We start from the raw sequence: 15,518 nt of genomic DNA, 5'->3' as shown, positions 1-15,518 counted from the left end.
ATGACTCAAAATAATGAAAACAATCAAATTAGACACTAGGAACTAAAATGGACGGAAATTGAATTAAAAGACTAACAACAATGAACACTAACTAAATAATATAATTTAATAATGGGGGGGGTTTGGTTTTGACGAGAAGTAAATTAAACTTAAATAAATTACAGAATTGACAAAAGCATGAATTAAGGTGAAAGGATAGGTGACGGACTAGCTAGAGGGTTCTTCTCCACACATGACACATATGCAACCTAAATTGATTTTCAGTTGTTCTTTCAATAAATTGTGAATGACAATGTTCCAAGTTAATTAGGTCCGCTTAAATTAACTCTTAGATTTCCCTAGATTCATTGGATTGAATGGAATAGGCATTACAACCAAATTATTCCTCATCAAAGTCCCTAACTATGGAATACGCATGATAGAGACATTCAACAAAGATCATTAAGTTCAACGGAAATCATAAACATTGACTAGGCATTCATAACTATGGAATACGCATGTTAATCCAGCCTAGAATTCACTTAACACGATTGTGGATAACAACCTTCACTACTTGTGAATATAAGTTCATAACGATTAGGTGAAATTCACTTATATTCTAGCATCAAATTCATGCATGTAAATTAAGTATGCATTCTTAATCGACATACAAAAATAAGTTATCAATCAAGCAGTTAATGACACACCCCATCCCGAAGGAGGGCATGCTGGCCGTCACGTGAGAGTGACGTAACCATTTGCACAGTACGGAAGCTTTAAGATACAATTTATAAGTTGATACACCCGAAGGTGAGTCCTAATTTTTGTCCAATCTGTCAGAACACCGTCGAATTCCTCGTAGTCACCACACCTTTGTGATTCTTGAACCTGGAGGGGCGCAAAACCAAAATTGAGTGGGTCAGTAAAACAATTCTTTTCCAAATCCAAACATTTCTCAAAACGTTGTAACCCCTCTCCGTAAAACCTGTATACTTTCCCAGAAATGTAAAATATAAATATACATATATATTCTCAAAACTTCATTTTTACTATTTCAACATTTTTCTTTATCAAACATGCCATGCCATGTCTAATTCAACAGTTAAATATGGATGCATCAACAATAATCATATCAGGTGCAAGAAAGTAATCAACCGGAGGCCCTCTAATAGCCCTGTACGGTTGAACCTAGAGCTCAAAATCTATCACTATCACTCTACCGGAGTCACCTCTGTGACCCGTCCGGCCTTCTGCACACAAGTTACGCTCTAGTGCTTTCTCATCAATCATCTGTGCACATAATCTAAGGTCACCCACCAGTCGGAATCTCACTAACACTCTCGCGACTGGCCTGTCGTACCCACTCCGCGTGGACTGTACGACTAGCATCTACTTGGATCCAAGGCGAGCGTGCGATGCGGTGAATACTATAAGCACTAAACCATGGTGCAGGATTTGAGCTCAATATATATCAACATCATCATAACAGTAATTAAATACTCACCTGATACTCATCTGTGCGTCCGCCGCACCATTCATTCATATGCATCATATCTCAATTCATACTTTTCATATCATTTCATGCATGGCAATTCGATTCACATTTCTATATACTTTTCATATACTTTTATGCATGGCATTTCAACTAATATATCTCATATACTTTTATACATTTTCATTAAAAGCATAATTTCATGCATTTTCAATTTCTGGGAAACGGCAAGTATATATGTATACGGAAAACAAAACTGCCCACTCACCTGGAGTTCGCCCTACAACTCCCTAGCACAATACGCCAAGGCGTCATGACGATCGGCGCCTAAAACAATAATTAATTCCAACCTCAGAATTCATAGTGATAGAATATATAACTTATATAAAATACGTCACTACGTAGTTCGATCCGGAAGATCTGCCACTCAGATTTTAAATCCATAACTTCCAGAGGTCCACAATATACCTCTAGGACAACTTCCTAAAATTTCATTACCATCCAACGGTCGGATCTCCGTCAATTTCCAAAACTAAGTGACGGTTAACATTTTATTTTATGAACTTACAATTCCAATTCCGGAAGATCCGTAACTCGGATTCCCAATCCGTAAGTTCCAATAATCCTCAAATATTACGTATTACAACGTATCAAAGTTTGGTAACGATCCAACGGTCGGATCGTCAATTCACATTTTCACCAAAACTATAAAACGTTATTCGAACACCTAACCAACAATCCTTAATAACTTTCTCATACGGTGCTCAAATTGGGTATATGAATATACCACGGTGATCTACTCGACGTCACGGACGTCGACATATTTTTAAAATAATTTTATTTAATTTTTTTTTTTTAACTGTAGCACCTTCTTCTTCCTTGGGTCGCCGGACTGGTTTTTCCGGCGGCCGTTTTCCGGGCAGTTTTTCAAATTGTCATAACTTTGTCATTTCTCAACGAAATCAAGTGATTCAAAAACGAAAGTTGTAGCCCTTGAAGAGACAAAGAAAATGGTACCTTGCACAACACCTAGTTCGCCGTGGTTTGGCCGGAAACTGCCTCGAAAGCCTCGGAGGTCGCCGGAAACTGGGTATTTTTCAAATGAGTATAACTTCTTCAATACTCAACGAAATTGAGTGAAACAAAAAGGAAAGTTGTAGTACTTGACGAGACGAAGAGATTGATACCTACCTCGACTCCTAACTCGCCGGGGATTCGCCGGAAAATGCCTCGAAAGCTCCGGCCAAACTTTGAACTTGTCGATCTCCGTGTTCTTACGTCCAAAAACTTCCAACGAAGCACTCCGAGCTTCCTTGGAACCTCACTAAGCTCACTGTGAGCTTGGATTGTCCTAAAACAAAGTCAATTCGAAGATCATGAACAGTGCACTTTCACAGGGAGTTTAGAATCTAGGTTTTCCGAAGTAAAACTTACCTGAAATTGGTGTCTACGTGATCGTGGAGTCTCCAGGAGTTCGATGGTGGTCTTAACTCCGTCGTTGGTATAGATTTAGGGTGGTTTTGGAGCTCGTCTGTGTGAGTTCGAAGGAGAGGGAGAGAGACAGAGAATGAGAGATTGTGAGGGAGGAGAGAGAGAGACAGGGTACGGGAAATAGGGAGGGATTTGAGGTGTGTGGTCCTACCTAACCCCAAATCATAAAATTCCATCTCCAAATAACTTAGAAACATATATTTCACCAATATATGATTCACATATCTTAATCACGTTTAAGGGAAATTCCGTCAATTTACAATCACGAGTGTAAAACTTTGGGACGGGCTGTGACAATCTACCCACCTTATAGAATTTCGTCCCCGAAATTCCAGCAACCAACTAAATCAACCATACTCCAACAATAGCTTCGGGTAAATCTCTCTCATCCGATTCTCTTCTCCCACGTAATTTCTTCCACCGAATAATTTCTTCACACAACTTTTACCACTTACACTGTTTTAATTCTTAGGACTTCCTTTCTCCAATCCAAAATCGTCCTTAGTTCCTTATCAATCAAATCCAGTTTAATTCTCAATAGTTGCACCAGAATCTCATGTGACGAATCTACCACCTAGTGACAACGTATCGAACCCAAAATACATTAAGTACCTTAGCCAACTCTGAAGACATCACCACTTGTATGCAACTTTATTGATTCCTTTAGTGATCAAAAATGGTCTGATGTGTCTAAATCTTATCTTGTCTCCTTTCCAATTCTCGCCATTTCTGCTCGTGGTGAATTTTCCAAAATATCGAATCATGAAACACATCATGTACTTACAACAACTCTGGAAGCCATTTAAATCTGTATTCAACTTCACCAACCCTTCGATGATCACATAAAATTCGGTTCACCTAGGATTTAACTCGCCTTCCTATCCAGACCGAATCACACTTTTCCAAGGTGAAAACTTCGAAAATATAAAACCATCTGTCTTATACACTTGATTAGTGGCATATCCATCTGTTGATCTCTTTTGCCATTCCTGATTACTTCAGGTTAACTTAATCACCTGAATACTTTAAGGAGACTCATCCATAGTCTCAGGGTCTACTAAAACTCTTTCTCGATCGAATCTTTCTCTACCCAGAAACATTCCATTCACAAGTCATCAAAAACCGACTCACGTGACACATTTCATGGTCCTTATGGCGTTACTTCGGAAACTGCACAACCAACATACTTAAGAAACTTAGCAGTTCCGTAATCCAATTCTCTTTTCCATAAAACAAATAAGTAGTGTTGCACTGTCTGGGAAAGGTTGTTACTCAACACTGGAGTAAATGTACTAACTTGTTACTTAACAAGTATAACTTCTTCTCGATCTTCCATTCTTAATTTTTCTTCCGTTGGTTTTCAATCCACAAAATGATACTCTTGGCAAACGTGCCAGATATTAATCTTACTGTAGTCTTCTCACCAAGTGCTTCAGCTAGAACAAATTTTACGATCACCCTGATCGTACAATCATGTTCATTAAGCAATACAATTCACTTTCGCTGCCTCATATCAAAATCCTTCCAAGTAATGGATATTGAAGACTTTTTGGATTCGTAAAAAAAAATCTTGCATTCCCACTAAAATATAATGTCTCCATAACTTCACAGCAAGAATGGTAATCGTGACTTCCAAATCACCAGTAGGGTAATTCATCTTATGAGATTCCATTTATCGTGAAACGTATGCAATCACCCTAACATTTGCATCAACATGCCTCCAATACCATTCAAGAAACATCACTAAAAATTTATGATTACCACTATTCTCTGGGAATACCAAAATACGTGCATGAGTGAGGAAATACTTCAGTTATTGAATCCTTTGCTCACAATTTCCTTCCCACTCATACATAATCTCTTTTCTCAACAGTCTCATCAATGACAAATCAATGACTAAAAAAAATCTTTCACAACCATCCAAGATAGCCTGGTAAGCTAAGAAATTCCAAATCTCAATTACGACTCGTGGTTGTTCCAAATTCTCAATTTCTGCTATCTTTTAAGGATTCACTTGAATACCTTAAGAGTATATAACAAATCTCAGAATACCACCTGATTCATCCAACATTCGCATTTGCTAAACTTTGCATACAATCGACATTCTTCCAATCTTTGCTTCACCAACTTAATATGTTTACATGCTCTGCTCTGGCTCAGAATGTACCAGAATATCGTCAATGACAAATGATAACAATTTATCATGACATTCGTGGAATACTTCATCCATAAACTCCTAAAACAACGTGAGTTTTCTTATAGCATCACCAAAGCTCATAAAAGATCATAACAAATCCAGAAAACCATCTTATGATCAATGTCGCTCAAAATCTTCAATTGGTAATAACCAGACCTCAATCAATCTTTGAAATTACACAAACATCTCTGAGCTTATCAACTAAACATCAGTACACTATCATGGATAACGGTTCTCGATCGTTACCAATTCCATTGTCTATAATCAATGAACAATCTCTAAGTCCATTTTCTTTCTCACCAACAAACTGGTGCTCCTTAAAAGTGTTGTACTAGGTTGAATGAAATTTTTTATCAACCAATTCTTTCAACTGAATTTCCAATTCACTTAACTCATCATGAACCAATCTCTATCATAAGATTTATACCTGGCAACAATTCAATAGTGAACCTCATATCTCTGCCTGAAGGCAATCCAGGTATACTTTCAAGGAAGACATCAAAAAAAGTCTAACCCCTTTTTCATTTTTCACACTTCTCCGAGCAACATCCTTTAGTACCACATGAGCTAAGTATTTTTGACAGCCTTTCGAAAACAATCTATTTGCTCTCACAGCATTAATAACGGCCTGACTCAATCCATTTTGCATACTTACAAAAGTAATCTCTGGTCATCCAGATCGATGGAAAGTACTGGTTTCCCGTAACATTCCGTCTTATCACAATTATAACCAACCAATCTAATGGAACAGAATTAACTGATACAATATATATTTTATTATACTAACATAAAATAATCTACCGGTTTGCTTGCTTAACGAATCCACGAATGAGTTATTAATATTACGGTCTGCAGCCCGCAATACTGATAAATCATCGTTGTCTCGATAAGTAGGCAACCACTCTCAAAGATATAACATTACTATTTTGTCACTCAATGCAAAATACATACACTCATCTCAACTACATTTATTTACTACTCTCAAGGTAATAACATACATAATAAGAAATATATCAGCCGAAGTCAACTAGAATGACCCGTACGGCTGATTCAACAATTATCTCAATAATACGTCGGCCGGATCCACTCCGCGTGGTCGGTACGGCCGAGCCTATAACTCACCAATTTCTCATGTGTCAGTCGAATCCACTTCTCATGGTCTGTACAGCTGAACATATAACTCATCAAATCTCTCTATACTCACGGTCAATCCGACCAAACTACTAAGTCCATAACTCTGCTGAATCGACACTATGATATCATGGAAAATTGTTGAGTACAACTGATTCTATGGACGATTCACAATTCTGTGTCCCCTCTGTTCACATAAACACATTCATTAATTTCACACTTCCCAAAGTGTTAATTTTGTACCTGCTGCACAAAGTATATTTCCTTTACTCGAGACACCTTGTCTCAAATATCTGGGATTACCAGTATATCCATCACTTTTATTCTGACCAGCGACATTAAAACCTCTGCTGGAAGAATTAACTCTAGCTTCACTTCTTTTGAAGCTCTGAATCTTTCTATATCCTTGATATGACGAATCATTAACTTTATCGTCTTCTTTTAATTCCCAATCTTTTCTTATTCTTCTTTACTCTAGCTGATCATATTCTCAGAGTCCTCAAGGCTCAACAACATCTTGTATACTCTTGGTAAGAAATACAATGGATAGTGGTCACCCAAATTACCACTTCCCTTTTTGCCACCCAGCTTAAAACAACATAACACCTCCACCAAATTAACAACAATATCTGGATGGAACGAGGCAAGTCTAAAAACTTTCTATAATATCCCTCGATCATCACCTTCATTGTCTCATATTTGTAAACTCTTGTTTACTACCATCAATAAATGCCGGAGGGATAAACTTTTCCATAAAAAATTTTAAATCGGCTGATTCCTCTGGTGACAACAATTAACATTCCTGTTTCCACCAGGATGCAAATTCATACCGAAAACCAGGTAGTCGTCTCGACCCCCTGTCAGAAGGAAGATTCCTTTGACTTGCATAATCTGAAACATCTTTTCCAAATGGTTAAACCGTTACTTCGCTCCCTCAGGTTCATCATTTCTCTTAGGTGATTCAAGTTCAACTCATTACCCATCTTAAAATGTCCATTTTGATAATATACTGAATCACCATAATAATAGTTTCCCCCTAAACCGCTAAATCAGGGAGACTAAGTTCCTCTAACTACGTGGTTTGCTACGAGGCGGTGTAGTTCTGACAGAATTCACTAGAACTTCTCAAAATGTCCAAGATTGCAACCATGCTCTGATACCAACTGACACACCCCATCCCGAAGGAGGGCATGCTGGCCGTCACGTGAGAGTGACGTAACCATTTGCACAGTACGGAAGCTTTAAGATACAATTTATAAGTTGATACACCCGAAGGTGAGTCCTAATTTTTGTCCAATCTGTCAGAACACCGTCGAATTCCTCGTAGTCACCACACCTTTGTGATTCTTGAACCTGGAGGGGCGCAAAACCAAAATTGAGTGGGTCAGTAAAACAATTCTTTTCCAAATCCAAACATTTCTCAAAACGTTGTAACCCCTCTCCGTAAAACCTGTATACTTTCCCAGAAATGTAAAATATAAATATACATATATATTCTCAAAACTTCATTTTTACTATTTCAACATTTTTCTTTATCAATCATGCCATGCCATGTCTAATTCAACAGTTAAATATGGATGCATCAACAATAATCATATCAGGTGCAAGAAAGTAATCAACCGGAGGCCCTCTAATAGCCCTGTACGGTTGAACCTAGAGCTCAAAATCTATCACTATCACTCTACCGGAGTCACCTCTGTGACCCGTCCGGCCTTCTGCACACAAGTTACGCTCTAGTGCTTTCTCATCAATCATCTGTGCACATAATCTAAGGTCACCCACCAGTCGGAATCTCACTAACACTCTCGCGACTGGCCTGTCGTACCCACTCCGCGTGGACTGTACGACTAGCATCTACTTGGATCCAAGGCGAGCGTGCGATGCGGTGAATACTATAAGCACTAAACCATGGTGCAGGATTTGAGCTCAATATATATCAACATCATCATAACAGTAATTAAATACTCACCTGATACTCATCTGTGCGTCCGCCGCACCATTCATTCATATGCATCATATCTCAATTCATACTTTTCATATCATTTCATGCATGGCAATTCGATTCACATTTCTATATACTTTTCATATACTTTTATGCATGGCATTTCAACTAATATATCTCATATACTTTTATACATTTTCATTAAAAGCATAATTTCATGCATTTTCAATTTCTGGGAAACGGCAAGTATATATGTATACGGAAAACAAAACTGCCCACTCACCTGGAGTTCGCCCTACAACTCCCTAGCACAATACGCCAAGGCGTCATGACGATCGGCGCCTAAAACAATAATTAATTCCAACCTCAGAATTCATAGTGATAGAATATATAACTTATATAAAATACGTCACTACGTAGTTCGATCCGGAAGATCTGCCACTCAGATTTTAAATCCATAACTTCCAGAGGTCCACAATATACCTCTAGGACAACTTCCTAAAATTTCATTACCATCCAACGGTCGGATCTCCGTCAATTTCCAAAACTAAGTGACGGTTAACATTTTATTTTATGAACTTACAATTCCAATTCCGGAAGATCCGTAACTCGGATTCCCAATCCGTAAGTTCCAATAATCCTCAAATATTACGTATTACAACGTATCAAAGTTTGGTAACGATCCAACGGTCGGATCGTCAATTCACATTTTCACCAAAACTATAAAACGTTATTCGAACACCTAACCAACAATCCTTAATAACTTTCTCATACGGTGCTCAAATTGGGTATATGAATATACCACGGTGATCTACTCGACGTCACGGACGTCGACATATTTTTAAAATAATTTTATTTAATTTTTTTTTTTTAACTGTAGCACCTTCTTCTTCCTTGGGTCGCCGGACTGGTTTTTCCGGCGGCCGTTTTCCGGGCAGTTTTTCAAATTGTCATAACTTTGTCATTTCTCAACGAAATCAAGTGATTCAAAAACGAAAGTTGTAGCCCTTGAAGAGACAAAGAGAATGGTACCTTGCACAACACCTAGTTCGCCGTGGTTTGGCCGGAAACTGCCTCGAAAGCCTCGGAGGTCGCCGGAAACTGGGTATTTTTCAAATGAGTATAACTTCTTCAATACTCAACGAAATTGAGTGAAACAAAAAGGAAAGTTGTAGTACTTGACGAGACGAAGAGATTGATACCTACCTCGACTCCTAACTCGCCGGGGATTCGCCGGAAAATGCCTCGAAAGCTCCGGCCAAACTTTGAACTTGTCGATCTCCGAGTTCTTACGTCCAAAAACTTCCAACGAAGCACTCCGAGCTTCCTTGGAACCTCACTAAGCTCACTGTGAGCTTGGATTGTCCTAAAACAAAGTCAATTCGAAGATCATGAACAGTGCACTTTCACGGGGAGTTTAGAATCTAGGTTTTCCGAAGTAAAACTTACCTGAAATTGGTGTCTACGTGATCGTGGAGTCTCCAGGAGTTCGATGGTGGTCTTAACTCCGTCGTTGGTATAGATTTAGGGTGGTTTTGGAGCTCGTCTGTGTGAGTTCGAAGGAGAGGGAGAGAGACAGAGAATGAGAGATTGTGAGGGAGGAGAGAGAGAGACAGGGTACGGGAAATAGGGAGGGATTTGAGGTGTGTGGTCCTACCTAACCCCAAATCATAAAATTCCATCTCCAAATAACTTAGAAACATATATTTCACCAATATATGATTCACATATCTTAATCACGTTTAAGGGAAATTCCGTCAATTTACAATCACGAGTGTAAAACTTTGGGACGGGCTGTGACAGTTAAGCAAATTAAATCACAACTCAGAAATCACAACTGAAGGTAATCAATTCATATTACAAATATATTCATGGCTTTGAATTAACCTCTAGCCAAAAAGAAATTAGTTCCACATGTTTAACATAATTGAACAGCAAGTTAAATTAAACATGAACATAGAATTAAAAGAAGAAAGAATTCCAAACACTCGAATAGTTGCAGATTGCATAAGCACGGCACTACTCCTCCTGTCCTTCAATGGTGGCGGCACAAGGTGGTTATGGTGGTTGAATGGTTGGTTATATGGAGGAATGGATGGGGAAGGTTTAGATATGTAGGGAGAGGCAAGGGAAGGCTTAGAGAATGGTTAATTTCTGGATGATTTGAATGAGGTTGCTGCCATGGTATTTATAGGAAAAGGATGGACTTGTTTAACACAAAATTTTGGTGGAATTGAGTAGGTGAGCATGGCAAAGAGTGGGAATTGTTGGTGGGTTAGGTATTGAGTCATCCATTCACATGTCATGGTGAGTTAAGCATTGCATCATCCACTCACATGTCATGGTGATTTAAGCATTGCATCATCACTCAAATTTCTGGTGAAAGTGAATCAATGCCCACGGCATTGAAGAATTTCTTGGTTTTGAGTGAAGTTTTGGTCAATCCTTCTAGAAATTTATCCCTTCTTGCAACTTATATTTGTTTCACCAGATTTTTAGCATGTTCATAGCCTCTTTTATCTTCAAATTCGTCCATCCTCATGCCTCCATGCTTGCACAATCCAATCTTGGCCCAAAAATGCTCTAGAATGTTCCAAATTGCTTCTTTTTGCATACTTTGACACTAAAACCTGAAATTGCACGAAAATAACTTTAAACACTATAATTATCATAGTTTAGCTAATTAAAAGCAAGAAAACAAGCTAACTAAGTCGTATAAATATGCTCCTATCACTATTGCTTTGATATTATCTGATAACATGCTTCCGTTGCTTTCGTATATAAATTTTGAATTGTATATGCATGCTAGTCACTAGAAATCCCATATGAATCTCATAGATTTCCCTTCAAGTGGTATCAGAGCCAAGGTTTATGTATGATGTGTCCTTTTGGATTTTATGCATATGGGTTTTAATATTATGTATGACATGTTGTTGCTTCATTCAAAATATGTTTATCTTTTGTTTTTCAATAGTTGAAAAATGTGAATCAATAGTTGAGAAAGATATGTATGCAAAAAGTGTTTTGTATGCATGAATGAAGAATGAGTTTAGAACAAATTTTGGGGTTTTGACTCTTAGGGAGGGCACGGCTAAAAGAAATTTTTTTTGGCTATGTGTTTGTGTTTTTATTTTGAATCACACACACACTTTAAAGCTAGAAAGTAGAAACCTTGTCACTTTTGTTTTTGGGTTTGAAAAATCACCAAGAATATACAGATCTTGAAAATGTGTTCATGGTTTTGTTCTTGGTGTTCATGGTTTGGTTTTTGGTGAAAATAGTTTTATTTGGTTTTCATGCATTGTTTTGTGGTTTTGGATGATGTACATACCATCCATAGCCATATCAAAAATTTTAAAATCCTAGACTTGACTAGGAGATTTCCATCACCCTTTTCACTAAAGTCTTTAAAGCCAAAACCAAGTGACAAGCAAAATTTAATTTTTTCTACTTTAACTTGGTTTAATGCATTATGGGTGAGACTTCCCATCCTCCCCTTAATGTGGCCGGCCTCCCCTAGTGGATTACCCACTTGTGGGGTTTTTTGTAATCTTTGAAAAGTTGATATTTATACTTTCAAGTATTTACGGTTTGACCCCTAACTTTTTCATATTTGCATTTAGGCCCCTACTTTTTGAAAAGTTAAAATATTTGATTTTAATTTTATTGGTTGTTTGAACTCATAATATTATTATGCCCATATGCACTAAATCTAAATGTTTATGTTGCATTCCATATGATTATTTAACGTGATTAAGTAGTTAGAAAAATGGGTGACTATGGACTTATGCCTTAAACGATAATTGAGCTATGAGATAAGGCGCTAAACTCAAATTGTTTGAACCTTGGGAATGTGTTTTAATTACTGTTTCAATTGGACCTTGTCATGTTGGACATTAATCTATCTCTCCCTCTTAGTATGTGTAATTTGTAGGAATTTGTACAAATCGGTTTGTAATTCTTATTACTTCTTAATCTCTTTTAGTTAGTTGATTCCCTCTAGTGCTAGACTAGAGTTTCTTTAACTATTGGTAAGGAGACATAACTAAAAGAGGGTTTTGACATGAGATTAAAGATTAAATGGGTCCAACGCCCTAATTAGCAATGAATGATTGTCTTTCATTTCTAATGGCTCAATGAAAATGTTTTAATTGGATTGAAAAGCACGTAATTAAATTGACACAACCTCCCCGAGTTCTTATTCAACAATGTTGGCTCGTTGTTGCAATAACCTAATAAGTCCATGGTCATCCAAGAGCCTAAGATAACTATAAAGTCCAAATTCAAAGGAATGCAAAAACCATAAGTAGTAGTAGTTACTTCCAATATTTGAAAAATTCGTTTTTCATATTGATTTGTTTTTCTCAAAACAAATAGTGGGAGTATCATACGCTACTAAACTATAATGAATACAATTAGTAGTTATATATATCTCCAATATTTTGAAAAATGTTTTGATATTGATTTGTTTTATGAAAACAAATAGTGGGGATATCATATGCTACTAATTTCATTAACTTTGGACTAATAGTTATAATAGGACAATTTATTTGAATATGATTAAATAAATAAAAATTGATGAGACCTTAAAATCCCCCAACCAACATACAATATTAAGTTGAAAGCATAAGAGTGCTTTGAACACTTTTTCGTGGCCTTCCACCGTGGTAGGCTCCAATCGTTTATGACTTGTACACCGCCTTCACCCTATCATGGGGGAGTGCAAAGTGCATGCTTATACTCAGGAGGAGTTTATTTAAAACATTTGATGAGGTTAAGGTAGGCAACGAGTGTGGCCAACATCGTATCATCGTGAGGTCATACTTGAACCCCTATCTAAACCAGCATGGTGGGAAAGAACTTAACTAAGAGAAATGGTGCCAACATCGTATGATTGTGAGGCATTGTTTTCTAGAGGCCAAAAAGATGGATAATCACAAGAGGTTGTTGTGAATGGGTACTTGTACCCTCTCTTTATTATTTTTGCTAGCCGACATCGTATCATCGTGAGGTGGGCTTGGTAATAGTGAGCCTCCCATAACCCGCTAGGAGCTTTCTTTGAAATCTCCCGGATTCCATGTGGAGGGATATGGAATTTGCCAAAAATGGTGGGTGGTGTCATTCGGTTTAAAGACCCGAATCGTTTGACTTAATCAACAATCAAACTAATTATTTTATTGTTTATGTATTTAGATATGGTTGGAAGCACACTCGCGAAAATACTCGACAAACATTGCCTAGAGGGGCACAATTTCCCATCATGGTATCGTAATGTCAAGATTCTCCTAACATTGGAGAAGATTGTTTACGTGTTAGACAAGGCCCCACCTCACATACATCTCGGCCCTGAGGCCACTGAGGATAAACGTGCTAAGTATGACAAGCACGTTGAGGATGATACATAAGCCAAGTGCTATCTGTTAGCTTCCATGAATGAGGAGCTACAGAGACAGCACGAGGGCATGGACAGTGCATCTTCCATCATACTCCATCTTATGGATTTATATGGTGAAGGGACGCGCAACCGTCGCTTTAGCACTGTCAATGAACTTGTGAAGACCAAGATGGTTAAGGGGGCTCCAGTACATCAACATGTACTGAAGATGATAAGACTCATTGAACAATTGGAGAACCTAGGTACTCCACTTAACGGGGAATTGGCCCAGGACTTCATATTGGCTTCTCTTTCTGATTCATTCTCGCAGTTCATAATGAACTACAATATGAATAAGATGGATAGTACTCTCTCTGAGTTACTAAACATGTTAGTAACTGCCGAGAAGACTATGAAGAAAGAGAACATTGTAGGGACTGCTGCAGTAGCCTACAACAAGCCGTCCTCTTCCAAGGCCAAGCCGCAAGGCAAATGCAAAGGGAAGGAGAAGAAGTCTCCCACTCTTAAGCCGCAAGGAGGGGTGAGGAAAAAGAAGGCAAAGGAGCCCAAGGGGACTTGCCACCACTGTGGAAAGAAGGGGCATTGGAAGAGGAATTGCAGGTTATACCTTGCAACTCTTAAGGACAAGCCACAAGGTATGGTTTATGTTCTTATCTTCAATTCTAATAGTTAGATCTTCTAAATATTTATATTTGATATAAAGGGCTAATCACTTGTATAATTGTATATAGGTGGAGGAGCCAAGTAGAAGAGGAACAAGCAAAGAAAAGTGTGGAGAAGGGTTCAACCACCATGTTTTTGCTTACTACTTAGGAAGTTTGTTAGGCATTTAAAGATAGTCTTTAAACTTTCTTATTTTGTTAAGAACTTATTAAGTGGCTTCATATGATGGAAGACCACTATTAGTGCCTAAATGTATGAAGGTATTTAATTAGTCTCTAAATGTATAGAGCTAATTCTTTTTGTATTCAACATTATGAATGTTTGAATTATCATATTAATGTAATGTGATAAATGCCTTCTAATATATTATTTCCTTAAAGTAGTGTTATGAATTGAATATTGTCTTGTTGCATCCTAGTTGAGATACAAGATTTATATCACTTATTGTAATGTGATAACCAAACTTTAGACTTATCAATTATGGATACATCTCACATGTAGGACATAGAAGGATACAATGAATCTTTGGATTTGGTTCCAATTGTCTACCTATGAGTTCTATAAGAATTGACAAAGATCTAGAGATTCCTTTCTTGAAGAAAAGGAAGATCACATTATCATGATATAAGTAATAAGATAAACGTTTCTTATATGGTTATCACTTAAACCACAATAATCAAGATCACTCTTGATTCAATTAGTAGTTTTGAACAACAAATTGGGCATTCGTTAAATTGTTTTAAAATGTCAATTGTGTTGGTGATTAAACCAAGAAAGAAGTGTCTAAATCTATAAAATGTTTAAAGACTTTAGTCACTTAATAACGAGACATTAACTTAGTGAAGATTGAAACAAACGAGCTTGAAAGGTTTTAAAGCTACTACATAATGTCCTCTACCCGTATACTCCACGTTTATACATTTTGAATGTATGAAGTGATTTCTCATTAAAGTCATGAGAAATAGTGGGAGGTGTGAAAATGGATACAAACTCAAATATGATTGGTTTATAGTTGTCTAAAAATAATAGTACTTGACTATTATTAAGAGTTTGTAATTTTAATTGTTAAAGGACTCAAGCTCTTGAAACGTTAAAATTCTATGTTCTGTAACATTCTAAAGAATAGTCTTGGAATGTTGGTTTCGTCAACCTAACATAAAATGGTTATATGTTGGGAGTTGTCCATCATTCTCTTTTATGAGAACAAGCTAATAACAAAGCCCATGGA

The 15,518-nt window shown here is 37.3% G+C and overlaps 1 protein-coding gene across 9 annotated transcripts; it reads right to left on the bottom strand.

Moving 5' to 3' along the window:
- Positions 1 to 674: 674 nt before the first annotated feature.
- Positions 675 to 10,029, bottom strand: LOC126585628 (uncharacterized). Of its 9 annotated transcripts, XR_007610601.1 has the most exons (9): positions 9,682 to 10,029; positions 9,439 to 9,598; positions 9,265 to 9,333; positions 8,516 to 8,574; positions 2,906 to 7,643; positions 2,663 to 2,822; positions 2,489 to 2,557; positions 1,740 to 1,798; positions 675 to 867 (listed from the first exon to the last, which is right to left on the bottom strand). XR_007610601.1 is itself a non-coding variant. In XM_050250092.1 (5 exons), exons 1-4 carry the CDS (start codon positions 9,933 to 9,935, stop codon positions 8,528 to 8,530), a joined length of 555 nt encoding a protein of 184 aa, XP_050106049.1. In that variant the 5' UTR covers positions 9,936 to 10,029; the 3' UTR covers positions 675 to 867; positions 8,516 to 8,527. The 9 variants fall into 9 exon arrangements, 4 of the variants coding, with proteins under 4 accessions (XP_050106049.1, XP_050106050.1, XP_050106048.1 ...); XR_007610604.1 differs by lacking the exons at positions 1,740 to 1,798; positions 2,489 to 2,557; positions 2,663 to 2,822; positions 2,906 to 7,643; XR_007610605.1 differs by lacking the exons at positions 2,489 to 2,557; positions 2,663 to 2,822; positions 2,906 to 7,643; positions 8,516 to 8,574.
- Between the last annotated feature and the right edge of the window lie 5,489 nt (positions 10,030 to 15,518).

This window comes from Malus sylvestris, chromosome 10, assembly GCF_916048215.2.
Source record: "Malus sylvestris chromosome 10, drMalSylv7.2, whole genome shotgun sequence".
Taxonomy (NCBI): Eukaryota; Viridiplantae; Streptophyta; class Magnoliopsida; order Rosales; family Rosaceae; genus Malus; species Malus sylvestris.
Note: the sequence above shows the minus strand (reverse complement) of the source record. Positions and strands in the feature narration are given on the sequence as shown.

Coding starts and splice junctions, on each gene's coding strand:
- LOC126585628 (XM_050250091.1), bottom strand. CDS start 9,935: ATGTTTCTAAGTTATTTGGAGATGGAATTTTATGATTTGGGGTTAGGT. Junction 9,599..9,681: donor CACGTAGACACCAATTTCAG/GTAAGTTTTACT, acceptor ACTTTGTTTTAG/GACAATCCAAGCTCACAGTG. Junction 9,359..9,438: donor CCGGCGAGTTAGGAGTCGAG/GTAGGTATCAAT, acceptor GTATTGAAGAAG/TTATACTCATTTGAAAAATA.